The following is a 23,403-nucleotide window of genomic DNA, read 5'->3' on the forward strand; positions in this document are numbered from 1 at the left end:
ATTACTCAGACGGATTTGGTTGTCGGAATCTCCGACTGTGTGTACAAGGGCTTAGACATTTAGAGATGGGAAGAATCAGCAAAACCCTCAAGATACAATACAAAACACAAACTTATAACAATGTTGTGAGTGATTTCTTGTAGGTAAATGCAACAATATCAACTTGTTGCCCATTAAAAAGACCTGCTGTAGGTGGATCATAGATCACCCTAGATCTCACCACTTCCAACTTCCGCTCGTGTAGGCGGCATCAGTATGCAGTGTGTTCTGTCTGTCAAATAAACCTTGTTGTATCAAGTGAAGTCAACGGTGTGTGGCCCGTTGTTTGGAATTGGTGTTAAAGGGTTGTCCAGCTATTTCAGGCTATATCCTAGAGGGGCACTAATGAGGACCTCCAACACTGATTCATTTGGTTTGTGATCCTTTCCTTTTTTTCCAGAACCTCCTGTAGCCAGCATGTACCCCAAACCTCTTTGTGTCCTGCATTACCGTGGCGCTAACTAAGCTAGCTAAGTAAGGCAGGCCATACATAATGCATTTTTCTTTCCTTCAACCATGGGCTGAAGGAAAGAAAAAATTGCTCGATTCCTCCCATTAACACAGTCAGTCAGAATCTCTCCCACAGCACTAATGTGTTCTGCAGGCGGGGAGCGCAGGGATCCTTCCCCACCGGCAGTGTGCAAGGATCACTGCTGGTGGCTGATCGGGTGAAGGAAACCTGACAGGCTGATTGTACTGAAGTTGATGGATGAATCGACTTCAGTACAACCAGCATTGCCATAGATAGATCGAAATTCAGCCAGTTCTTGGCCGACTGGTGAAATTTGGATCCATCTATAGCTAACTTACCTGCATGGCCATCGTTACTCTGGAAACCTGATAAATAGTTAATCACCAATACCACAACTTCCATTCTTCTCATAAAGCCAGGCACATAAACTAACTGGTAAACCACTAGCTTTGTCCTGAAATTCAAATCATGTTTCCCCTTTAGAAGAAGAGAGTCTGCAAATTGCAGGCACCAATCTGATTGGCTCTTAATTTTGTGCTGCTCTTTCAACGCTACTGGCCATGTTTCCGACAAAACCAACTCCTCCTCTACAGGAAATAACTACCCAAGCAACTGGAAAATAATAATAATAGTCTCTTCCAATAGCTATAACAGTACTAACAGTATGACAAAATGTATTAAGATGCCCAATAACAAATAGGAATCACCTCTGGAGGATTCACAGTGGTGGAGGTAGACCCAGATGGATTACAAGGACCCACTGAAAGAAAAGAAAAGAAACAGATAAAGTTTTAACTCTAGATCAGTTAAAAACATAATTCAAAAAAATGTATCTCTAGCCAAAACTTTTTTTTTATTATTTCAGATATAATGGGAAAAGAAAGAACTATCAGGTTTTGTCAGTTAAGGTCATTGGCCTTTGTCACACTGTTCCTCATGGTGTCCATTGAAAGTGATGACCAAAACTACATTTTTGTTATCGACATAACAGTAGGAGAGAAGAAATCACACCTATTCTGGAGACAATCATTAAAAAAAAGTCTGAGCTTCTTTAGTAAGCAGCCAAAGCTAGAAAATAGAAAGTAGATAGTAGAAAATCTGGGCCCCTGGCAGTTTGTTGTATAAAAAGACTCCGTCTCACTCTCTGCAGACTAAACAGATGTGATCAGGGCCACCACTAGGCAGCCACCTAGGGCGCAAGGCCACTGGTGTTCCTACTCTCTTCTCTCTGCAGCAAGCAACTAAGTCTCAGCAACTGTGTCTGTGTCCCGACTCCCGAATGAATGGACGCAAGCAAACATTAATTAATGGGCACTGGTAGGCTGCATTGATGGGTGCTGGTAGGCTTCATTTGATGGGCGTTGGTGAGGCTACATTTGATGGGCGCTGGTGAGGCTGCGAGGGGCGCTGGTAGGCTGTATTGATGGGCGCTGGTAAGGCTGCATTTAGGGGTGCTGGTAGGCTGCATTGATGGGCGCTGGTAAGGCTGCATTTGATGGGCGCTGGTGAGGCTGCATTTGATGGGCGCTGGTGAGGCTGCATTTGATGGGCGCTGGTGAGGCTGCATTTGATGGGCGCTGGTGAGGCTGCATTGAGTGGCACTGGTAGGCTGTATTGATGGGCGCTGGTGGGGCTGCATTTAGGGGTGCTAGTAGGCTGCATTGATGGGCGCTGGTAAGGCTGCATTTGATGGGCGCTGGTGAGGCTGCATTGAGTGGCGCTGGTAGGCTGCATTTGATGGGCGCTGGTGAGGCTGCATTTAGGGGTGCTGGTAGGCTGCATTGATGGGCGCTGGTAAGGCTGCATTTGATGGGCGCTGGTGAGGCTGCATTTGATGGGCGCTGGTGAGGCTGCATTTGATGGGCGCTGGTGAGGCTGCATTTGATGGGCGCTGGTGAGGCTACATTTGATGGGCGCTGGTGAGGCTGCATTGAGTGGCACTGGTAGGCTGTATTGATGGGCGCTGGTGGGGCTGCATTGATGGGCTCCTGGTAAGGCTGCATTTGATGGGTGCTCATAGGCTGCATTGATATGCACTGGTAGGCTGCATTTGATGGGTGCTGGTGAGGCTGCATTGATGGGTTCTGGTAAGCTGCATTGACGGGTGATGGTAAGGCTGCATTGATGGGCGCTTCATTAAAAAGGTCGAGTTTACATGGACATGGAAAATGGGACGGAGTCGGGGTGGAGCCAAGGGGGGGCAGCAAAATAAGGTTTTGCCTAGGGCAGTGATGGCAAACCTTGGCACTCCAGATGTTTTGGAACTACATTTCCCATGATGCTGAACTACAGTGCAGAGTGCATAAGCATCATGGGAAATGTAATTCCAAAACATCTGTGGTGCCAAGGTTTGCCATCACTGGCCTAGGGTGTCAAAAATCCTTGCACCAGCCTTGGATGTGATGCTTCTATCCAAATAGTTAATGCACAACACCCATTAAAAATAAAATACAAAACTTAACAGGTAGAATGGAACCACCTTATGACACTGCAACAGATAATCACAAATGGGGAAAAAATAAGGGAGGTCTAATTACTGAACTCCCTGAAAGAAGTAAAATAAACTGATCGCTGATTCTACCCAACTTCTACTTAAAAATGAAATATTAGGTAAATCAGTGAAATGTTCCCATGGCCCAACATTTCACACATTAGCTACAGCTAATATGCCCCAGTAAAGCGTAGAACAAGTTAACTTTTATTAGAGGACCTCCATACATGCTCTGGGATTTACCTTCACAGTTGGGGAATCCATAGGTTCCAGTGGTGCAGGAATCACATTTGAGTCCGGTAACGCCCAGACGGCACCTGCACTGCCCGCTCTGTGGGTCACATGTGGCATAAAGAGATCCTTCTCTTGAACACTGACAAGCTGTACAGACAAAAGACAGATGTTAAAGAAGTCAAAGCATATTTCCTGAACAGCACAAAGACTGCAATCAATAACACTGTTTCACGGACAATTTTCAGAACTAACAAATGTAATCATTTACCATAAGCCACTAATCCAATTCAGACTTTCAGACTCCAAACATTCATTCCCAGGTCAGGCCTGATTGGTGGCTGTGAGAAAATATGCATTTTTTTGCATGCTGGCTTTGATACAGATTGGCAAGACAAGGGTTGGCTCTGTCACTTGGCATCACAGACAAAAAATAGGAATAGCACTCAGTGTGACCACGCAGAAAGGCTGTTAAGGGGTCCTAATATTTCCTATATAAAAATTGACCACATATGATGTTATCAACTGATTAGTGAAAGTTTTTACACAAGGGCCAAGCCAATTTGAAAGGGCCTGTTTACCCGAAACTGATATTTCAGAGTTTTGTGGGAGCTGAAGAATTGAACCAACTCTATATCTAGGGGACATTTTTTGTGGAGAGACACGTTGTGCCCATTATGAGGATATTAATAGTGTAGGAGAATATAACAGGAATAGCTAGAAGACACGGAGATGTGTTGGAACATCCAAAACTTCAAGGTGGACAGGAACAGGAATTATGGACTCCAGAACGAAATACTCAAAGAGGTGCTGGGGACTTTTCGACTTGCATATGTAGTCAAAGGAACACTTCAAACAAGTTCAATAGCTCTGGCGAAGGCGGCTCCCACACAGCAAGGCCTCCCTTGATGGCCACCCAACAGTAGCGCAAACTATAGAAATACAGAAAAGAGTGCCAGACCAAAACTAATAAGAGAGTCCAAGTTAATTAAATTTGTTGGGAAAAAAAAAAAAGTCACATAAAACAGCCAGCGTGTTTTAAAGGCAACACCACTCCGCCTTCAGGGCTCAGAATAAAACTTGGATAAACACAGAGAGCACAATCCCTTGACAGATCTATATTAGAACCAATATTAAGCTCTCCATATGGATTAACAACATGGCAGCAATTGCTGATGAGCAAAGCAGGCTATCTGAGTTTATCCAAGTTGAGCCCTGATGAAGGAGTGGAGTTGCTCCGAAACACGTAGAGATTTTGGCATAACTTTTTTTTACCAACAAATAAAAAATGATCTTGGCTTCTTTCATTTTTGATCTGCTGCTCTTCTTATCTTTTTTTTTTAATAAAAATAGAAATTATGGCAGGAAGATCGTACTGTTGAAAAATTCAAGATATATTGGACTCCACCTACAAAAATATCACTTTGAGGTGCACTACTGCTTTAAAGCAACTTCAACAAAAACCAAGATGGTTTTATCCTACAGCTAATAAAAGGTCTGGAGGGTATTAGTTATGAGCAAAGGTTGCGAGCACTCAACTTATTCCTTCTGGAGAAGAGACGCTTGAGGGGGTATACGATTTCAATTTACAAATACCGTACTGGTGACCCCACAATAGGGATAAAACTTTTTCACAGAAGGGAGTAGTAGTAGTAGTAGTTTAACAAGACACGTGGCCACTCATTAAAATTAGAAGAAAAGAGGTTTAAACTTAAACTATGTAGAGGGTTCTTTACTGTAAGAGTGGCAAGGATGTGGAACTCCCTTCCACAGGCGGTGGTCTCAGCGGGGAGCATCAAGTTTCAAAAGTTTTTCCGATTTGTTTGTAGAGAATTCCGATCGGACAAAGTGCCACGCATGCTCAGTACGAGAGCAAAGCTATTGGCTACTAGGCTGAACGTAGTCCTGTCAGAACGAACAAACGTCATCACGTTCCAAACGATCGGATTTTCCGACAACTTTGTCCGCCCGTATGTATGCAACACCAGTTTTGGACAAAAGCCGTCTGAAAAAATCCGACGGATTTTGTGGTCGGAATTTCCGACCGTGTGTACAAGGGCTAGCACCTATGATAACTAACCTGTGTAAGGAAGATGTATATACTTATCCATTTGCAGGCAGCTCCATTCTAGTCACGTGATCTCCTCTATGTCAGCCAGCAGCGGCTACAGGGGAGAGGAGAGAGCGCTCTGACAATAGCTAGTAAAGCCTGGAGTGGTGACGTCACACGTGACTTCAATGGCCGATCCATTGTCGGAGCTTCTTCCTCTCCCCTGAAGCTGCGCTGGCAGAAACAGGGGAGCTGGAAAACATTAACTTGACTGGAGTGGCCTGAAAACAGGTAAGTATATAAATCTTTCTTACACAGGTTAGTTAGCATAGGTGTCACAGAGGAGAAGGGGATAGTTCTAAAGCAAGTTAGGTATAAGCTGGAGTTCCACTTTAAAGTAGGTGTTGACATCGGTCTACAAGCAATATTTGGGAAGTGCACACTGGAACTTGTAACAACATAACGAACTACAAATGTACAGAGTGTGACTTGGAGACACCGCACTCCAAAGCAGCCTATGTACTAAATCAGTGAATGGAAAGTGGCCTCAGCTTAGACTTCGCTGTTATCCCAGACAAAAGGACCTTCAACATTTCCAGCAAAATTATGTAAGTACAGCCTTTATCATCCACAGAACAGCTGGGGCTTCGTGCACTTGAAATTCTTAAACCACTGAGAGCCACATATTGGACCAGAATAAAACCACCAGGCCAGGACTTCTTTAGGGAGAAACCATTTAACCTTTTTTTGGTTTATTGCAAGCTGGTGGGTGAGATTTTGTAATTTCAGAAGGAGCTTCAGTCAAGCTCCCCCTTAAAAAGTACAGGCGACATACGTTTATTTTTATTTTTTTCTGTCTGAAAAGGTTTTGTGCTCCCTCCAGTGGCACGAAGAAGTAGTTGCAACTCCGACTTACATATACAGCTGGGGAATCCATAAAATCCCGATGCACACTGGTTACAGGTCAGTCCTGTATAATTGGGGCGACACTGGCAGTGACCGGTCGGGGAGCAGTTATTATGCTCGGAGCCCTGAGGATCACAGGAACAAGCTGTAGAGAAACAAGTAAAAGGTTGAGTATAAATGGAAATCCAGAACACAGAAGCAGCCAGTGGTCCGCATTTGGCACACAGGTGTCAGCTCCAGTAATGACCAAAAGAGGTCACTTCAGGCAGACAAGTCACACTTACAGGATATCAAGACTTCCTAACATGTCAGAATGCCTGAGACTATAAGCAACATGTTAAAAATAGTTAAAATGATACTCATTGAAAAATAAAAATAAATTGTATATATATATATATATATATATATATATATATATATATATATATATATATATATATATATATATATATATATATATATATATGTTTTGTTTTTTTAATCCTCCACCCTCCCCTGCAAAAAAAGATTTGGTGGGAATGTTATAATGCCGCCCCCCCCCCCCCCCCCCCCAATTTCCAGTGCCATGTTCCACCAATCAGAAAGCACCTAAATTTGACTCCTGAACAATCATTGCGGAGTCCCACGCACCAGGTAGTGATACAACGGCTGCACTGTATTATGATAACAGATCACACTGCACGTAGGAAATTACAAATGCATACTATAATATCAAAATATCAATAGACCAAAACAAAAAAACTAAATATTTAAAAATAGAGGTTTTGCTTGTTACTTCATTTTTCTTTTCCAAAAAAAATGTTCTTAAAATTTTCCATGATAGTGACATACTAGTAAGAAACAATGAACAATGTATGGATATTTATATATTTCCCTCGGGTTCATATTGTAATTAATCAATGCACAAAATAAGTAATTGCTAACAACTATCACTCATGTATACGATTGCTGACTATCATCTGTAATTCCTTTCATATAGAGAGTGGTTATAGTTTCCGTATAGTTAGAAAATACATGTCTCCCATTAACCAACCCAATTATTTACAGTTAAACACATAGGAGAGTGCAAAATCTGGTGCAGCTCTGCATAAAACCCAATCAGCTTCCAGTTTTGTTTTTGTTTTTTTTGTTTTTTGTCAAAGTTTAAAGAGGAACTGCAGTCTGCTCACATAATTTGTAATAAAAACATCTTTGCCATTCTGAAGCTTCCCTCCAACCACTTTGCATATTATTTTATATATACTGTGATTCTGTACTTGCCAAATATGCTGCAGAAATCTCCCTCCACTAAGTCTGGCTGCATCCGTTTTAACTATGGGCAGCTGAAGCTGCTGCCTGTTCACTTCCTGGATTTACACACACAGAGGCACACCTCCAGCTCTGCAGCTCTCATTGGCCCTCTTATGACTCATCCCCCCCTCCATTCCTGGCAAACTCTCACAAGAGAGTGAGAGAGCGCTGTGCATGATGTCATAAGCCTAGGGTTTTTCCAGACAAGAGATAGGAAGTGGGCTGTATAAGATATTTACTGGCAGAAAAAAAACATGTTTTACTATCCAAAGTTAAAACAACAAGACGGAAAAGGTCTGATCAGATTATACTATCAGAAAATCCGATCGTGTGTGGGCTCTATTGGACTTTTTCCGTTGGAAATTCTGACGGAAAAAATTTGAAGGCAGGATCTCAAATTTTTTCCGACAAAAAATACGAGACCAAAGCTATTGGCTACTAGCCAGAACATAGTCCCGTCGTTACGAACGAATGTCTTCACGTTCCGAACGATCGGATTTTCCGACAACTTTTCAACCATTGGCTACCACTGCTGTCAATGAAATCTAATCAAATCCAATGACGTGGCCGCTGGGGGGCGGGGCCAAGTCCTGCATTCGGCATCTATGGACGCTGAAAATGCTGGACTCGGGAGCACGCCACAAGGTAACCCCCCCCCCCCCCCCTCGGAGAGCTCTTCTCCCAGGGGGTTATCTGATGCAGGGAGGAGCCAAGAGAGCTGCCGAGGGACCCCAGAAGATGAGGTTCGGGGCAACTCTGTGCGAAACAAGCTGCACAGAGGGGGTAAGTATGATATGTTTGTTATTTAAAAGAAAAAAAGAAAATTACCTTTAGTGTCACTTTAATTGAACAAGCTGAAGTTAGAAGCTGATTGGCTACCATGCACAGCTGCACCAGATTTTGCACTCTTCTGTTTTAGTAAATTACCCCCTTTGTGCCTTGGATTTCACCTTTTCTGCAACATCGATAAGAGTTGTGGTGGATGCCTCTGGACAAGCAGTGGTCAAGGCAAAAGTTTAAATCTAATACAAGCCAACGTGGAAAAACCCACTTAATCGTATTCATATCTCCATGGATGTGATCTCAGTGTATACCTTCACAATAAGGATATGAGTGATATCCCGCAATGCACTGCTCACACCTGGGCCCTTCATACTCTGGTTTGCAGAAGCAACGGCCATTTGAATCACAGCCTTGTGGTAATGTGCCAATGGAACTGCAGCCACACACTGCAAAGATACATGCAAACAACATCATTAAAAGTCCGTACATTCAGGGCAAAGAAAGATTATTTCTGATACATCAAGGCCAATGTCTTATGAGTCACTCATCCCAGACGTTGAAGACACAACTCACGCTGACAAAGAGGGTAATTGAAGTAGCCTGGAGCGCATTTCTCACAGAATTCGCCTTCAAACCCATCCCGGCACACACAACGCCCGCTGTCCTTGTCACAACTACCGTCATACACGCCAGGCCCGGAGCACTGGCACTCTGCAAGAGAGAAAAAAAATGGAAAGTCATTCTCAGCTGAAGGAAAAAATTGGGAATACCCAAGTACATAAAGTGGAAGAAACAAGTGGGGCTTTGTTGTGTATGGCAACCAATCATAAAAGTAATGGAAGGATCATTGGATGCAATACATAACAACCTTTAAAAAACTCAGATGTAGAAAAGAGATCTCTGCTGTTTCTTTTTTAGTTCTGGACAGTGTTGGGGAGATTGGCAAGTTTTTACTGCTGTTCATGACCCACTGAAGAGCTTTGTTGCAGTCTGGGTCCCCACTGGGTAAATTTTCCATTACTTCCTAAAAGTGGCCTTCTTAATGGGTACATAGAGAGCAAATAAAACATTAAGAGACTCTTTGTTAAACACAATTTGCCTTGCATTAGGCTTTAAACTTCCTCTACAAAGAGAACAGCAGCCATTCAGAGGACAAATGTAAAGTAAAAAAGGAAGCCTATTACTTCAGATGGAAATTGTGATATCACATGGGTGTCAAACAGATAACAGTGAGGAATATCTTAGCCCAATATTTTCCTTGACAGTGCCCTCAGTATGAGATTTACCTTGGCAGTCCTGACCATAGTTGCCAGGAGCACACGAGTTGCAACTTTCTCCCCGGAAATTGCGTTTGCACACACAGGCTCCAATGATGGGATCTTTACGGCATGCATTTCCTTCTGTTCCGGCAACATTACAATCACAGGCTGGGAAGAAGAGGGGGAATTTTCTGTTACTTGCCTTTATGCTTAATTTCATGTCACATGATTTTCAAAGTACGACAGAAGAGTCTAATTATCAAATCACATCAAATGCAATACAACAGAGAACAAACTGGCTTACAAGAAACACAATAAAGCCAGGAAAATACAGGCCAAATGTCTGTTCAAAAAAGAAATGGCCGATGGTGTGTAGGTCGGTCTTGGTCAGCTTCTGTCAGACGAGCATGCTGAGAAACCAGCAGCCGTCCGACTCCCGATCAACGGTCTCAATGGCAGATCGCTGAGCAGAGTGTTCTGGCGGGGGGAGGAATCCCTGTCAGAACACAACAGCTCACGGGGGGAGAGATTGCTGTACCCCCTTGCATAGTTAGTACAGCAGCCCCCACCGGAGCGGACAGGTTTTTTTTTTTTTCAGGAACCCGCCGGGTTGAACGTAAAAAAAACTAGACTTAAATATGTAAAGAAAGAGAACCCCTCCAGGATAGCCCTCCAGGGCGGATGCTCTTCTTCCTATCAAGGAGCCCCAGGTGCTGGCTGATACATACACAATAGGCAGGCAATAGCAGGAAAACTCTGGTTAGCCGCACACCGGAAAAAGACTTAAAATCCTGTGTTTTTATTAAAAGTCGAGGATCACATCATATCAAATAATCCACAGAAAAGGAAAAGGGTACAAAAATACTGACGCGTTTCGCACTGGAATCAGTGCTTACTCATTACGCTATTGCTAGACTTAAATATGTGCCAGAACCAGGTCAATCAACTTGAAGAAATGCCCAGTCATGAAAACAGCATTTACTAAAACATATATTAGAAACCCTTCAAGGAATGACCTTGGGGGCTGAGCATTATTTTGGATAATCTACTTAATGTCATTAAAATGTAATTTTATAACCGACATGTTATACGAAAGAACACCGAATAACTTATGTAATATTCATGTTCACGTATACAATATGAAATCTTATCCATACTTATAAACTCCCCAGCTGGCTGATTCTGTGCAACTGTGCCGTCATCTGGCTTCTCAGGAACAGCTAGAACACAAAAAAGACAGTTATGAGTGAAGATTCACATCCCATGGAGGTCTGATGTGCATGTAGGCAGGTGCGGTCTATTTTATTCACTGTAGGTGGCGCTCCTCCGCAGCAGCATTGCAGTTGGGGAGGAAGTCGAAGGGAACCTGCTTCCTTTATGGTTTCCTCAGTCACAGAGAGGCAGCTCTCCCATTAGATGCTGGCATCCCATGTTACTTCGGCAGCCATCTTTGGTTAAACAGAGTCTATTTAAGACCCTGGCTCCCAGGTTTGGTGCATTTTTGTGAGTGGCAGCATAGAATCAGGATACCCGTTTGCCAGGGACAGTTTTTAGGGAAAGATTACAGATGAGAGGGGAAGGTGCAGGGGCATGCCCTCCTTTCCAGAAGCCTCCCTAATTGGGTACGGACCGGCCAGATGCATGACAAGCACAGTCGGCCCTCATCTGAGTCTTCAGGCTACTGTCTCATTGCTCTTACAACTTGAGAGTATTCCCGGTCAGGTTGCCTTCCCACTGATTCTGTTGTGTGTTGTGGGACTTCTTTAATAATATATTCCTGTTGCTGCACTTAGACTCTGTGTGTTTTCTGCCCGCTGCATCATGCTGCACTCACCCACATGTAGGTACAATCTGAACCCAGAACCTGATCTCACTTGCAAAGTTGTTAAATAGAGAGGCACAACCACCTGCTGTACCATGCAGGTTTATGTCCATAGAGGCAGTAAGAAAAAAAATGACGCAGTTTCTGTTAAATCCCACCTCCCAGGAGCAATTCTGCTGCAAGAATAACTCACCAGTAACAGGATCCCTCACAGCTTACCTTTTTGCAATGCTCTCTTGCTAGCTAGAACAGTGATCTGTTGCTATAAAGTGATAACCACCAGTGTACCAGGCCAGCAGGGTAGAGATTCCATTAAAGCAAGTGGAAGCCTCTCCTTGAGGATTCTGCTGCTGTCACCAGCAGCAGCATTGCCCATGTCATATGACCCTAAGGGCCGGTTCACACTGCAGGCGAGGCGAGGCGACTCCGACTTGCCTCGCCGCGACCTGCCGCGACCTCAGCGGCAACTTGCAGATGACTTCTGTATAGAAGTCAATGCAAGTCGCCCCGAGGTCGCCCAAAAGTAGTACAGGAACCTTTTTTCTGAGTCGGAGCGTCTCGAGTCGCTCCTCTCAGAACGGTTCCATTGTACAGAACGGGGGCGACTTGCGAGAGCGAGGCGAGGCGAGTCGTGTCGCCTCGCATCGCCCGCTGTGTGAACCGGCTCTAAGAGTCCATTCACACACGGGCTACACAACTTCCAGCGAGACTTTGGGAGGCAACTTGAACACGACTTGAGTATGAATCACAGCGCGACTTGAGGCAACTTGAAGTAGCCTCCAGGACAGGGGACTTTGCCAGTGGCCAATCACATAATAATCAGCTCTGTGGGAGGGAGGAGTTTGCCTAGAAAACTATTTTTACTTCCTGGAAATTTGTTTCAGTTAAGACAAGGGATCAGACTTGGAGGCAACTTGGGACGACTTTAAGTCAGATCCAAAGTTGCCCCTGTGTGAATGGACTCTCAGTGCATAGGATACTTACCTGTATTTATTGGCGTATAACCCTCACTTTTTCACCATGAAAATTGGGCGCAAATAGCATGTGCGTGTTATATGCCAATACTTCAATTTTAGCTGCCTTGGAGGGGACAGGGAGGGGGCGGTATGAGCGCCGTCAGATTACATACAGTGAGAATCTTCTGTTTACTTGGCGCCCTCTGTAATAGGAATTCCCCGTCTCCTGGGTTGCCATTGGACCACTGTTCTGTCTCTCATAGGAGATTCTCACTGTATGTAATCTGTTGGCGCTTGTCCCGCCCCCTCCCTGTCCCTTCTAGGCTGCAGATGGGCATCGATCAGGCTGCACTGATGGCAATGGGGAGGCTGCTGCATTGATGGCAATGGCGAGGCTGCTGCATTGATGGCAACGGCGAGGCTGCTGCATTGATGGCAACGGCGAGGCTGCTGCATTGATGGCAACGGTGAGGCTGCTGCATTGATGGCAACGGCGAGGCTGCTGCATTGATGGCAACCGCGAGGCTGCTGCATTGATGGCAACCGCGAGGCTGCTGCATTGATGGCAACGGCGAGGCTGCATTGATGTGGACTGATGAGGCTACATTAATGGCAATGGTGAGGCTGCAGATGGGCACTGACCCTTATTTTGCTTCAAAGTCCCTTATTTAAAATTAATTTTTTTTCCTGAAACTTCCCTCTTAAAATTATTGTGCGTGTTATATGCCTGTGCGTGCTATACGCCGATAAATACAGTATTTATGTTTTGTACTAACTTGTAAGCTACAACTGTTGTCACCACCTTGATTCCCACCAAAGAAACTGTTTATATGTTCTTCCCATAACTCCAAATTGGTCAGAGCCAATTACTATGTGCCATTACATTGCTATTTTACGGACATTATATTGTAAGATCCTTGATGCCAGAGGCTGATATGAACAGTAGAATATTTCCAGCAAAAAGAAACTGTCAGTGCCATATGAATGGGTAAAATACATTTGCCCATTGCTGGGGATGTCCAAATCTGTTGCAGACTAATCTGCCCATCCCTGACCTAGCCCAAAGGTATTTGTATATGGACAGTGTAAAAGCCTTACGATAACACTCAGGAAAATTCATATATCCTTCTGCGCAGGAGGCACAGTTCTCGCCCGTGAAGTTGGGTTTGCAGTAACATCGCCCCGTCAGGTCTTCACAAGTCCCACTCATGTACTCGGACTCACAGGCACAGCCTACACAAAACATAGGATGTCATCTTAACTTTATTCCTTGCACAAGCAGCCATGCTGACAATTATAAGGGCGGTTAAATATGATCACACTCACGTTGACAGGTGTAGGGCGAGTCGGTAGGATGATCAGGTGATTTGTAGTAACCTTGCCGACAGCGCTCACAGTTGACGCCATCTGTATTGTGCTGAAAGACAGTTTTGTTTACAGTTTTATATTCACTTTAATGACATAAGCAATAGTGGCAATTTAACCCCTTCCCATCCAGCTCCAGCGTTCCCTTAATAGGGTCTGTACATAGAGATTTTTTTTTCCCCAGAGAATAGGTGCAGGAACTCCCCCCTTTCTGAGTAACCCCCCATGTCTCTGCCCCCTACCCACCTCTGAGCAGTGCCGCTTGGTTCCACCACCCTTCCCACTTCCCAGTACCGCCCCTTCTAGAGATTACAGAACCAAGTATCATTCTGTAGTGTTAAAGTGGTTGTAAACCCTTACAAACCACTTTGACCTACAGGTAAGCCTAGATTAAGGCTTACCTGTAGGTCCAAGAAATATCTCCTAAACCTATATGGTTTAGGAGATATTTACAAAAAGACAGGCACCACTGTCTATGGAGCATGTGCTGTAGACAGCGGCGCGCAGGCGCACTGGGCAGGCCGCAGATCACTGTGATATGCCGCTCATGACGGCTCATTGCAGCTCCGGCGAATCACAGCGCCGGAGCAGCGAGACCCGGAAGTCACTCCGGGATACATGGCAGCGGCGAAGATGAAGACGGAGGACCGCTTTGGGGGCTTCGTTCTCAGGTAAGTTATTCATAATGAGCTAGTATGCTGTGCATACTAGATCATTATGCCTTTGCCTTGCAGGTTGCATTTTTTTTTTTTTTTTTGTAAAATAGCCTTTACTTCCTCTTTAAGTAATTTGTATGGAATTTGTTAATGATAACAAGAAAGGCAGCAAAATAGATCCCCTGCAGCCCACAACAGATTTCCAGCAGCCAGCATTAATAGATTCCCCATAAGGTAGAAACAACGGGCCTCTCTCTCTCTCAACAGTAGACCCCTCCCAGCAACAACTGATCCCCCAAGAATATAAGACCCCTCCCAGCAACAATAGATCCTCCACCAGCAATAATAGAATTCCTCAGCAACAACAGACCCCCATGTAAAAACAGATTCCCACCAGCAATAATAGATCCCCCATCAGCCATCATCAATAGACCATCTAGCACACCCCGTGCAATTACATCCTTACAATGCTGAAGGTGCCGTAACTGTGTCCCCCCTCAGTTCCCCCTGAAAAAAAGCTCTGTCTGTACACCTGGGAGGCAGGAAGGATTAAGTGACCACAGATAGCAAGCTTTCAAAGGCAGCTCTTGGTGCCCACTAATGATCAGTAGCTGGCCAGACCGGCTCCCAAAAGTGGGGACCAAGAGCTGTCTCTGACAGCTCGGTCTCTGTGCTGGGAGTGCACTTTCAGCAAAGAAACATTGGTTACCCAGTGATGCATATGTGGCGACGTATAGGTGTTAAAGTCCATCCTTTTGCAGCCACAGATATGTGATACATGGGCGGAAACAGGTTAAAGGGGAGCTTTGGTAGCTTCCATATTCCTACAAACACTCACCTGACAATCCAGGCAGACGCCTCCTCCGATGTATTGCCCCTGCTGGTTCATGCTTGCCCTGCGCCTTTCCACCTCTGGATCATAGTAACAGTCATAGGCGTGTCCGTTACAATTACACGCTGTAATAGGGAACAAACATTACATTAAAAAGACGGTTTTGGCAATAATAGGTTGTATCATTCAATTAGTTAGCTGCTGCTTAGTATTTGGAGATTCAGAAGAAAAGCACCATGAACTAGAAGAGGCAGAGAACACTTTATGAATGCATTTTAATTGATGGACTTGGAACAGTAAAGAAACAAGTGATCTCTTACCCATACATTGCAATGACATTCAGGAGAACACAGGAAAAAAGGATTCCAGTTCCAGAGCAGATGGGTTGTTTGACACATATCCAACTTGGCTGTCCATTATTGGTGATAACCAATTTACCAAATCAGGGAGATCCCAGCATTTTGTTTTGGGGCCCACTGCCCATATGATGCAGGGAACCACATAAGTGGTTTATATAAACCACAAACACTTAACAGCTATGAAAGCGGATTCTCTCCCACCAGTTTCTGATTTATACATTAAAGTGGTTGTAAACCCTTACAAACCACTTTGACCTACAGGTAAGCCTAGATTAAAAGCCAGCAGCTACAAATACTGCAGCTGCTGACTTTTAAAATAGTGACACTTACCTGTCCAGCGCGCCCGCGATGTCGGCACCCGAAGCCGATCTCTAGGTCGTCTGTCGGGTCCTGCCGCCGCCATCTTGGGTATGGGAATCAGGAAATGGAGCCTTTCGGCTTCATTTCCCGGTTCCCTACTGCGCATGCGCGAATCGTGCTGCGCAATAAGGACGCTCCCCGCTGCCTCTGGGATCTGTGTGTTTCCCAGCAGGCAGCGGGGCACTTGCGGGAAGGGGCGGGCACTTGCGGAAAGGGGCGTAAGTTACGCCCCTTTCCGCAGAGAGCTATCCCGGAAGTGGGTGCAGTTACCTGGATTATCCAGGTAACTGCACCCCCCTCCCCCCTGAAAGGTGCCGATTGTGGCACCGGAGGGGGGGAGGGTTCCGATGAGCGGAAGGTCCACTTTAGGGTGGACCTCCGCTTTAAGGCTTACCTGTAGGTCCAAGCAATATCTCCTAAACCTATATGGTTTAGGAGATATTTGCCCGAAAACGGGCACCGTTGTCTACGGTGCATGCGCCGTAGACAGTGGCATGCAGGCGCACTGAGCGCGGCATTTCCAAGAATGGAGCTGCCGCGCGTGTCGACTCCCGTGCGCATGCGCGGGAGTGACGTCATCGCGGCTTCGCCGAATGACAGCGGCGGAGCTGCGAGACCCCACCAACAAGATGGATGCGGCGGACTACAGGGGACAGCGGCGACTTCGCTGGCTCCTGTGTCAGGTAAGTGACACATAATGGGCTACTATGCGATGCATAGTAGTCCATTATGCTTTGCCTTTGCAGGGAATAAAAGAGGAAGTAAACCCATCAGGGTTTACTTCCTCTTTAATCAAAGAACACAGAAGGAAATATAATATGTTCCTTACATGAACCATTGTAGAAACTTACCATCAAGGTCTATACCCTATACTGTCAAAAGTATTGGGACGCCTGCCTTTACACACACATGAACTTTAATGGCATCCCAGTCTTAGTCTGTACGGTTCAATTTTGAGTTGGCCCACCCTTTGCAGCTATAACTGCTTCAACTCTTCTGGGAAAGTTATCCACAAGGTTTAGGAGTGTCTATGGGAATGTTTTACAATTATACCAGAAGCGCATTTGTGAGGTCACGCAATGATGTTGGACAAGAAGGACTTGCTCGCAGTCTTCACTCTAATTCATCCCAAAGATGTTCTATCGGGCTGCAGGCCAGTCAAGTTCCTCCACCTCAAACTCGCTCATCCATGTTTTTGTGGACCTTGCTTTGTGCACTGGTGCGCAGTCATGTTGGAACAGGAAAGGACCACCCACAAAATGTTCCCACAAAGTCGAGAGCATGAAATTGTCCAAAATGTCTTGGTATGCTGATGCCTGACTTTCCTTCACTGGAACTAAGGGGCCAAGCCAAAACCCTGAAAAACAACCCCACACCATAATCCCCCCTCCACCAAATGATTTGGACCAGTGTACAAAGCAAGGTCCATAAAGACATGGATGAGCGAGTTTGGGATGGAGGAACTTGACTGGCCCGCACAGAGTCCTGACCTCAACCCGATAGAACACCTTTGTGATGAATTTGAGTGGAGACTGCGAGCCAGGCCTTCTTATACACATCAGTGCCTGACCTCACAAATGCGCTTCTGGAAAAATGGTCAAACATTCCCAAAAACACTCCTAATCCTTGTGGACAGCCTTCCCAGAAGAGTTGAAGCTGTTATAGCTGCAAAGGGTGGGCCAACTCAATATTGAACCCTACAGACTAAGACTGAGATGCCATTACATTTCACGTGCGCCAAAAGGCAGGTGTCCCAATACTTTTGACAATACACAGTAGTGTATATCAGTTCGTGAGAAATAGCATCCAAATTAGAATTTTATACTAGCCCAGGGGTCTCCAAACTTTCTAAACAAGGGGCCAGTTTACTGTCCTTCAAACTTAAGGGGGGCCGGACTGTGGCCTTTGGGAGTAGAAGTAGTTCAGACATCAGTGGGAAAAAACAATACCCCATCATTGGTGTCAGTGGGAGGAATTGTGCTCCATCATTGGTGTCAGTGGGAGGAATTGTGCTCCATCATTGGTGTCAGTGGGAGGAATTGTGCTCCATCATTGGTGTCAGTGGGAGGAATTGTGCTCCATCATTGGTGTCAGTGGGAGTAATAGTGCCCCATTGTTGGTGTTATTGGGAGAAACTGTGCCCCATCATTGGTGTCATTGAGAGGATTTGTGCCCCTTCATTGGTGTCAGTGGGGGGAATTATGGCCTGTTGTTGGTATCAGTGGATGAAATAGTGCCCCAAGGGCCAGATAAAAGCAAGCAAAAGGTCGTATTTGGCCCCCGGGCCGCTGTTTGGAGACCACAGTACTACACTGCAATAAAGCAGAAAAGAAACAGCTATGCATAAGCTGCCCTCCCACACAGTAGGAGTAGAGTTAGAAACATAAAAGTCCATATCTGCCAATAAATGGAATTTTAATATCCAACTATCAAGTGGATGATTCTTTTTTTTTTTTTTAGGTAAATAAAACATTTAAAAAACCTCAAAACCATAAAACAATGAGTGATTGGAAGACATACCTTCACATTCATTGGAATTATCCATGGTCGCCGGTTTCCACGCCACCTGGTGGAAGCCAGGACAGCAGCTGTCACATGACGCTCCACAAGTGTTGTGCTGGCAGTAGCACTGTAGCCTAAAGGGAAAAAAAAAGGAGAAATGATAAGTCTGGAAGGCATGGAGAGAAAATGAATGTTCATTAAAGGGGAACACTAATCTAATGAATGTTTTTTTCTTGTTTTGTTTTTTTAGCATTTGTAAAAGAAGTCTGCTTGATATAAATAATTTTATCAATATGTATGCATGTTTTAAAAAATGTAGGAGATCAGCTAATCTGCATATCAGCAGCTGGTCCCAGTTTCATAAACAAAGCTTTATCAGGGTATAGGTAAAGTCCAAGCAACTTAGCCATTATAAACTATAGAGATGTTTTTGATTGGTATGAGCTCATTCAAATGGGTTGATTTTTAAAAACTAGAGAGTGCTAAATCTGGTGCATCTGTGCATGGCAGCCAATCAGCTTCCAGGTTTTTTTTGTTTTTTTTTGTCAAAGCTTAATTGATCAAGCTGAAGTTATAAGCTGATTGGCTACCATGCAGAGCTGCACCAGATTTAGCAGTTTTAGTAAATCGACCCCAACGAGTCATTGCATAGACCAGGACAGTAATCAAGAGCAACCTATCAGAAGTTGATTGGTTGTCATTAGCTACTAAAGAAAAAACAAAAAAGGGTGAAAAATAATCTTGCGCGCTATACAGGAAAGTCTAATCAATGGGGGTCTTGCAGTGCCAAAGCAGGCAGAGGAAACCATAACTCATTAGTCATGGTTTCCTCTGCCTGCTTGGAGCTACAAGACCTTATTACCTTCATTGACTGGACTTCCCTGTGTTACCTGCATTTTACCAAAGATTGGATTTATAATACATTCTAGTTTAGTTTGATCGCATCTCTTTTCAAAGTCTTGCTGACTAAGACAACTCCACAGGACAGCCTCAGAGGTCTCCCTGTCTAGATGGGCCGGCAGGAAATCTATCCTTCATTTCAGTCACCTATACAAATTATAAGGCTACAGCATTCGAGACAAGGCCATAAATTAATAATAACAGCTTCAACAATTCCTATGCACTCCGTGGTTGCCTGCGGCAGACCTAAACCCAATTTTAAGCATGGGGGGGGAGAATGTGACAGGCGAATCCCAGGGTATTACTAGTGGGGTCATGGGTTATCCTCTCAGGTAAAGTCTCAGCCTGTGATCAGAAAACATCAGACGCTGTTGGATCATGTAGAGATGGCAGCCCGAGGCAAGAAGTAGGCGCTGACAAGAGGAGCAGGTACATGGATAACCTCTCGTCTATCATCCCAGCCTACACGCCTGACAGCTAGTGCAGGTAATAACTCATTTCACAGACAGCTCCTCTGCTGGTAATGTAAACTACTCTGTGACCTGCAGCCTTCTCTTAGTCTATCACACACCAGATACTTTCCTTTGTAAACACACTAGGAGGGTGCAGCATAGTAACCAATCAGCGTCTAGATTTTACTGTCAAAGCTTCATTGAACAAGCTGAAGTGAGAAGCTGAATGGTTACTATGCACAAATGCACCAGATTCTGATTGCACCAGATTTTGTAAATCTCCCCCCACTGGGTCTCATTTATAAAAGCCCGCTCACCAACAAGATTCTCTCTTTCACTTTACCATAGGGTAGCGGGTGAGTAAAACTAATGGTGTGTACACACGACCGGACTTTTCGAGGGACTAGGTCCGGCGGTCTTTCCGACGGACTTTCGGCGGACTTTCCGAATGAACGGACTTGGCCACACACAATCACACCAAAGTCCGACGGATTCGAACGTGATGACGTACGACCGGCCTAGAATAAGGAAGTTCATAGCCAGTAGCCAATAGCTGCCCTAGCGTCCGTTTTTGTCTGTCGGACTAGCATACACACGAACGGATTTCTCGGTCCGGCGGATTTACGGTGGGGAAATTTAAAATATGTTCTATTTCTAAAGTCCGGCGGATTTTTGCCAAGCAAAGGTCCGATGGAGCCCATACATGATAGAATTGTCCGACGGACTCGTTGCGTCGGACCTTTGCTGTCAAAAAGTCCGGTCGTGTGTACGCGGCATAAAATTCCCTCTGGTTTTAAGGATTTTTTTGCTTCCAATACTCCAACAAAATAAACGATTGATCTTTACTTGAATAATAATATTTGCAGCTGATTAGCTGTTCCATGGTACTTATTTTTATTTCTAGCCATATTACCTGTATGGGTTGGCGGGGTCCTTAGCATTGCACACTTCAGCATGACCATTACAGACACAACGTCCTCCAATGCTAATATCTTTGATACTGTAGTAATACTGGAAATTAAAAAAAAAAGTTATTAAATTAATTTGACCCATAAACAGCAGCATTGTACAAAGCGAGACTATACAGGGGCTAGAACCATATCTTCATGAAATATACAAAACGGTTTCAAAATTCTCTACAGAAAATCTTACAATCTAAAGTAGATGGGATAGATGGCACCAGTTGCACTATTTGTAGCTTTAACAATATACAGATGGAAGTGGGGGAGTTAAAGTGTAAGTCCACCCTAACACAAAAATTCCTGCATCTACAAACATCCACGATCTAACACTAACCTATCTAACCCCATAAAGAAGAAATCAGTATACATACCTTTTTTTAAAGGCAATCCGACCTGATCCCATGCTGATCTGTGGCTTCACTGTGGAGGTGGGAGCAGAGGACACAGCCGACAACAAAAGTCTACGGGTGATGTCACTTCCCATTCATTTCACAGTCAGTGTCAGTTGTGTCCTCTGCAGTGCTTCTGCCACTGGAGACCAGGTCGGATCGGCTTAAAAAAAAAAGGTATGTATACTGATTTATTCTTTACAGTCCTAGATAGGTTAGTGTTAGATCGTGGATGTCTGTAGATGTACAGATTTTAGTCTTAGGGTGGACTTACACTTTAAAAGGAGGACTAGTCATTCGCAAAAGGGAGTTTAACAAGACTTGTGGCCGATCATTAAAATTAGAAGAAAAGAGGTTTAACCTTAAACTACGTAAAGGATTCTTTACTGTAAGCCCGGCAAGGATGTGGAATTCCCTTCCACAGGCGGTGGTCTCAGCGAGGGGCATTGATAGTTTCAAGAAACTATTAGATCAGCACCTGAACAACCACAACATACAGGTATATACAATGTAATACTGACATATAATAATACAGGTTGGACTTGATGGACTTGTGTCTTTTTCAACCTCGCCTACTATGTAACTATGCATGTACCGTAAGAGAAAAAAAAAGAAACGAAAACCTGTATGAAATGTCAGGTAGTCTGTAGGGCAGGGGTGCTCAGCCCGTGGCCCGTGGAGACCTCTAATGTGGCCTGCGACCTCAAACCAGGGAAGAACACGCCCATGCTCTGGGATGGCGGGTCAGCAGGCAGTAGAGGAAGCAGATGCCACATAAGCCAATGCTTCCTCTGCAGCGCCGGCTCCTCTCCCAGGTAGACTGATAACAACAACACTTCACCTGGGACCTTTCTAGCAGCCCAGAAAGTAATGCCAGCAGAAGCTGGAAGAGGAAAAAGTCAATTTATTAAACATCACATCACATACATTGTACTTTTGCAATGGGCATATTAGCACTTATAAAAAAAATGGTTAATAGGCTGTAAACCACCGCGCATTAGTGTGAAAGCAGCCTTCTTATAGGGGGCTCAGGACAGTAAGGGCTTGTTTACCTTAGTGGTTTGAGGGCGGTACAACCCCATAGTTCATTCTAGCCCACGAATGGTTACCAAATCACTTTAATGTCCCTTGCTCTTCAAAAGGTTGAGCACCCCTGCAGAAGGGAATTCCACCGCAGACTTCACAACTGTCTTTTATTATTAATTAATTCATATTTATTAATTAATATCAGGTTCAGATAAAGAACATCCCTTCACCTATGGCATTGTTTGGCAAGCCTACTTGTAGGTAACACTTTAGAAGTGGGTACCTTAGGTGATAGGATGGAGATGCTGTGAGTAAGGGGTATGAGAGTTTTGAAGGATTATTCAAAGACTTGCAAGCTTGGTGAGTGTTTGATGACACATGGGAGAGGGTTTTAGAGAAGAAGTGCAGCATAAGAGAAGCCCTGACAAAGTTGATGGAAGTGCTGATCAAGGAGAAAAGTTTATTAATGGAAAAAAGGTCTAGTTGAACATATACCTGGAAGCTAAGAAGACGAGAGAAGGAGCCAGACTGTTTAGAAGCAGGATTTTGAATTGTATCCTGTTGACAGTGGGAAGCCAGAGCTAAGTGAGAGAGACTATCCAGAAGAAGGGTGTATGAGCCGAGTGAGAGTGTTCATAACAGACTGGAGTGGGGCTAGTCTGGTTAGCAGAAAAAGAAGACAAAGCAGGATATTACAGAAGTGAACGTGGGATATGATTAGCACAAGCATCACTATTTTAGATGTCTGTTTGATACTGGTACAGCTAGAATTTACTTTACAGATACTCCGAAGCAATCCTATGAAATGCATTTTCCTCATCACTTACTCTGCGGGTCACAGTGGGATCCCCCTGTGCTTTCCCCATGAGGTGACCCAACAGGGTGTTGGTTCGGAGAAAAGTTAGACGGATGTTGGTGGCTTTTGTAAAGTTCCTCAGGAGGGGGGAGTAGGAGAAATTCATGGCCCCAGGACGTTTGTTGACCAAAGAAACCACAATCTGAAATGACAAAAACCACTGTTAGTAAGACGTCGGTCAGTTTCCAGAGAGAGCACTGTTCTTGATAGCCACAGCAAACAATCCAAATCATTTTTCTGCAGGGAATGAAAGTGTGTATTTGGCTGATTTACTAAACAATAAGGCCTATTGTACTTGGCAATCAACTGTTTGTGTTAAAGAGTTACTCCACTTTTGCTGAGAAAAAAACAATCCCCTCTGGGTGATCTATGTTCATTGCAAGGGTTTTAAGAAATGGGGGTCCCCCGCCAGAACACTCAGATTGGCGCTCTGCGCCATTGGCTG

The 23,403-nt window shown here is 44.5% G+C and overlaps 1 protein-coding gene across 4 annotated transcripts in view; it reads right to left on the minus strand.

Moving 5' to 3' along the window:
• LAMA5 (laminin subunit alpha 5) overlaps positions 1–23,403 on the minus strand; it is a 201,274-nt gene that overhangs the window by 82,865 nt on the left and 95,006 nt on the right. For all 4 annotated transcript variants that reach the window (XM_077460289.1, XM_077460288.1, XM_077460287.1 and 1 more), the window contains exons 5-17: positions 22,930–23,100; positions 20,639–20,736; positions 18,392–18,507; positions 15,159–15,277; positions 13,626–13,716; positions 13,398–13,532; positions 10,679–10,741; positions 9,549–9,689; positions 8,836–8,973; positions 8,574–8,708; positions 6,200–6,334; positions 3,246–3,383; positions 1,219–1,271 (exon numbers count right to left, since the gene is read on the minus strand). In XM_077460289.1, coding sequence (XP_077316415.1) covers positions 1,219–1,271; positions 3,246–3,383; positions 6,200–6,334; positions 8,574–8,708; positions 8,836–8,973; positions 9,549–9,689; positions 10,679–10,741; positions 13,398–13,532; positions 13,626–13,716; positions 15,159–15,277; positions 18,392–18,507; positions 20,639–20,736; positions 22,930–23,100 — 1,533 coding nt within the window. The remainder of the gene's footprint in view (positions 1–1,218; positions 1,272–3,245; positions 3,384–6,199; positions 6,335–8,573; positions 8,709–8,835; positions 8,974–9,548; positions 9,690–10,678; positions 10,742–13,397; positions 13,533–13,625; positions 13,717–15,158; positions 15,278–18,391; positions 18,508–20,638; positions 20,737–22,929; positions 23,101–23,403) is intronic.

Source organism: Lithobates pipiens, unplaced genomic scaffold, assembly GCF_037356315.1.
Source record: "Lithobates pipiens isolate NorthernLeopardFrog02 unplaced genomic scaffold, aLitPip1_a1.2 Scaffold_28, whole genome shotgun sequence".
In the NCBI taxonomy this organism is placed as follows: Eukaryota; Metazoa; Chordata; class Amphibia; order Anura; family Ranidae; genus Lithobates; species Lithobates pipiens.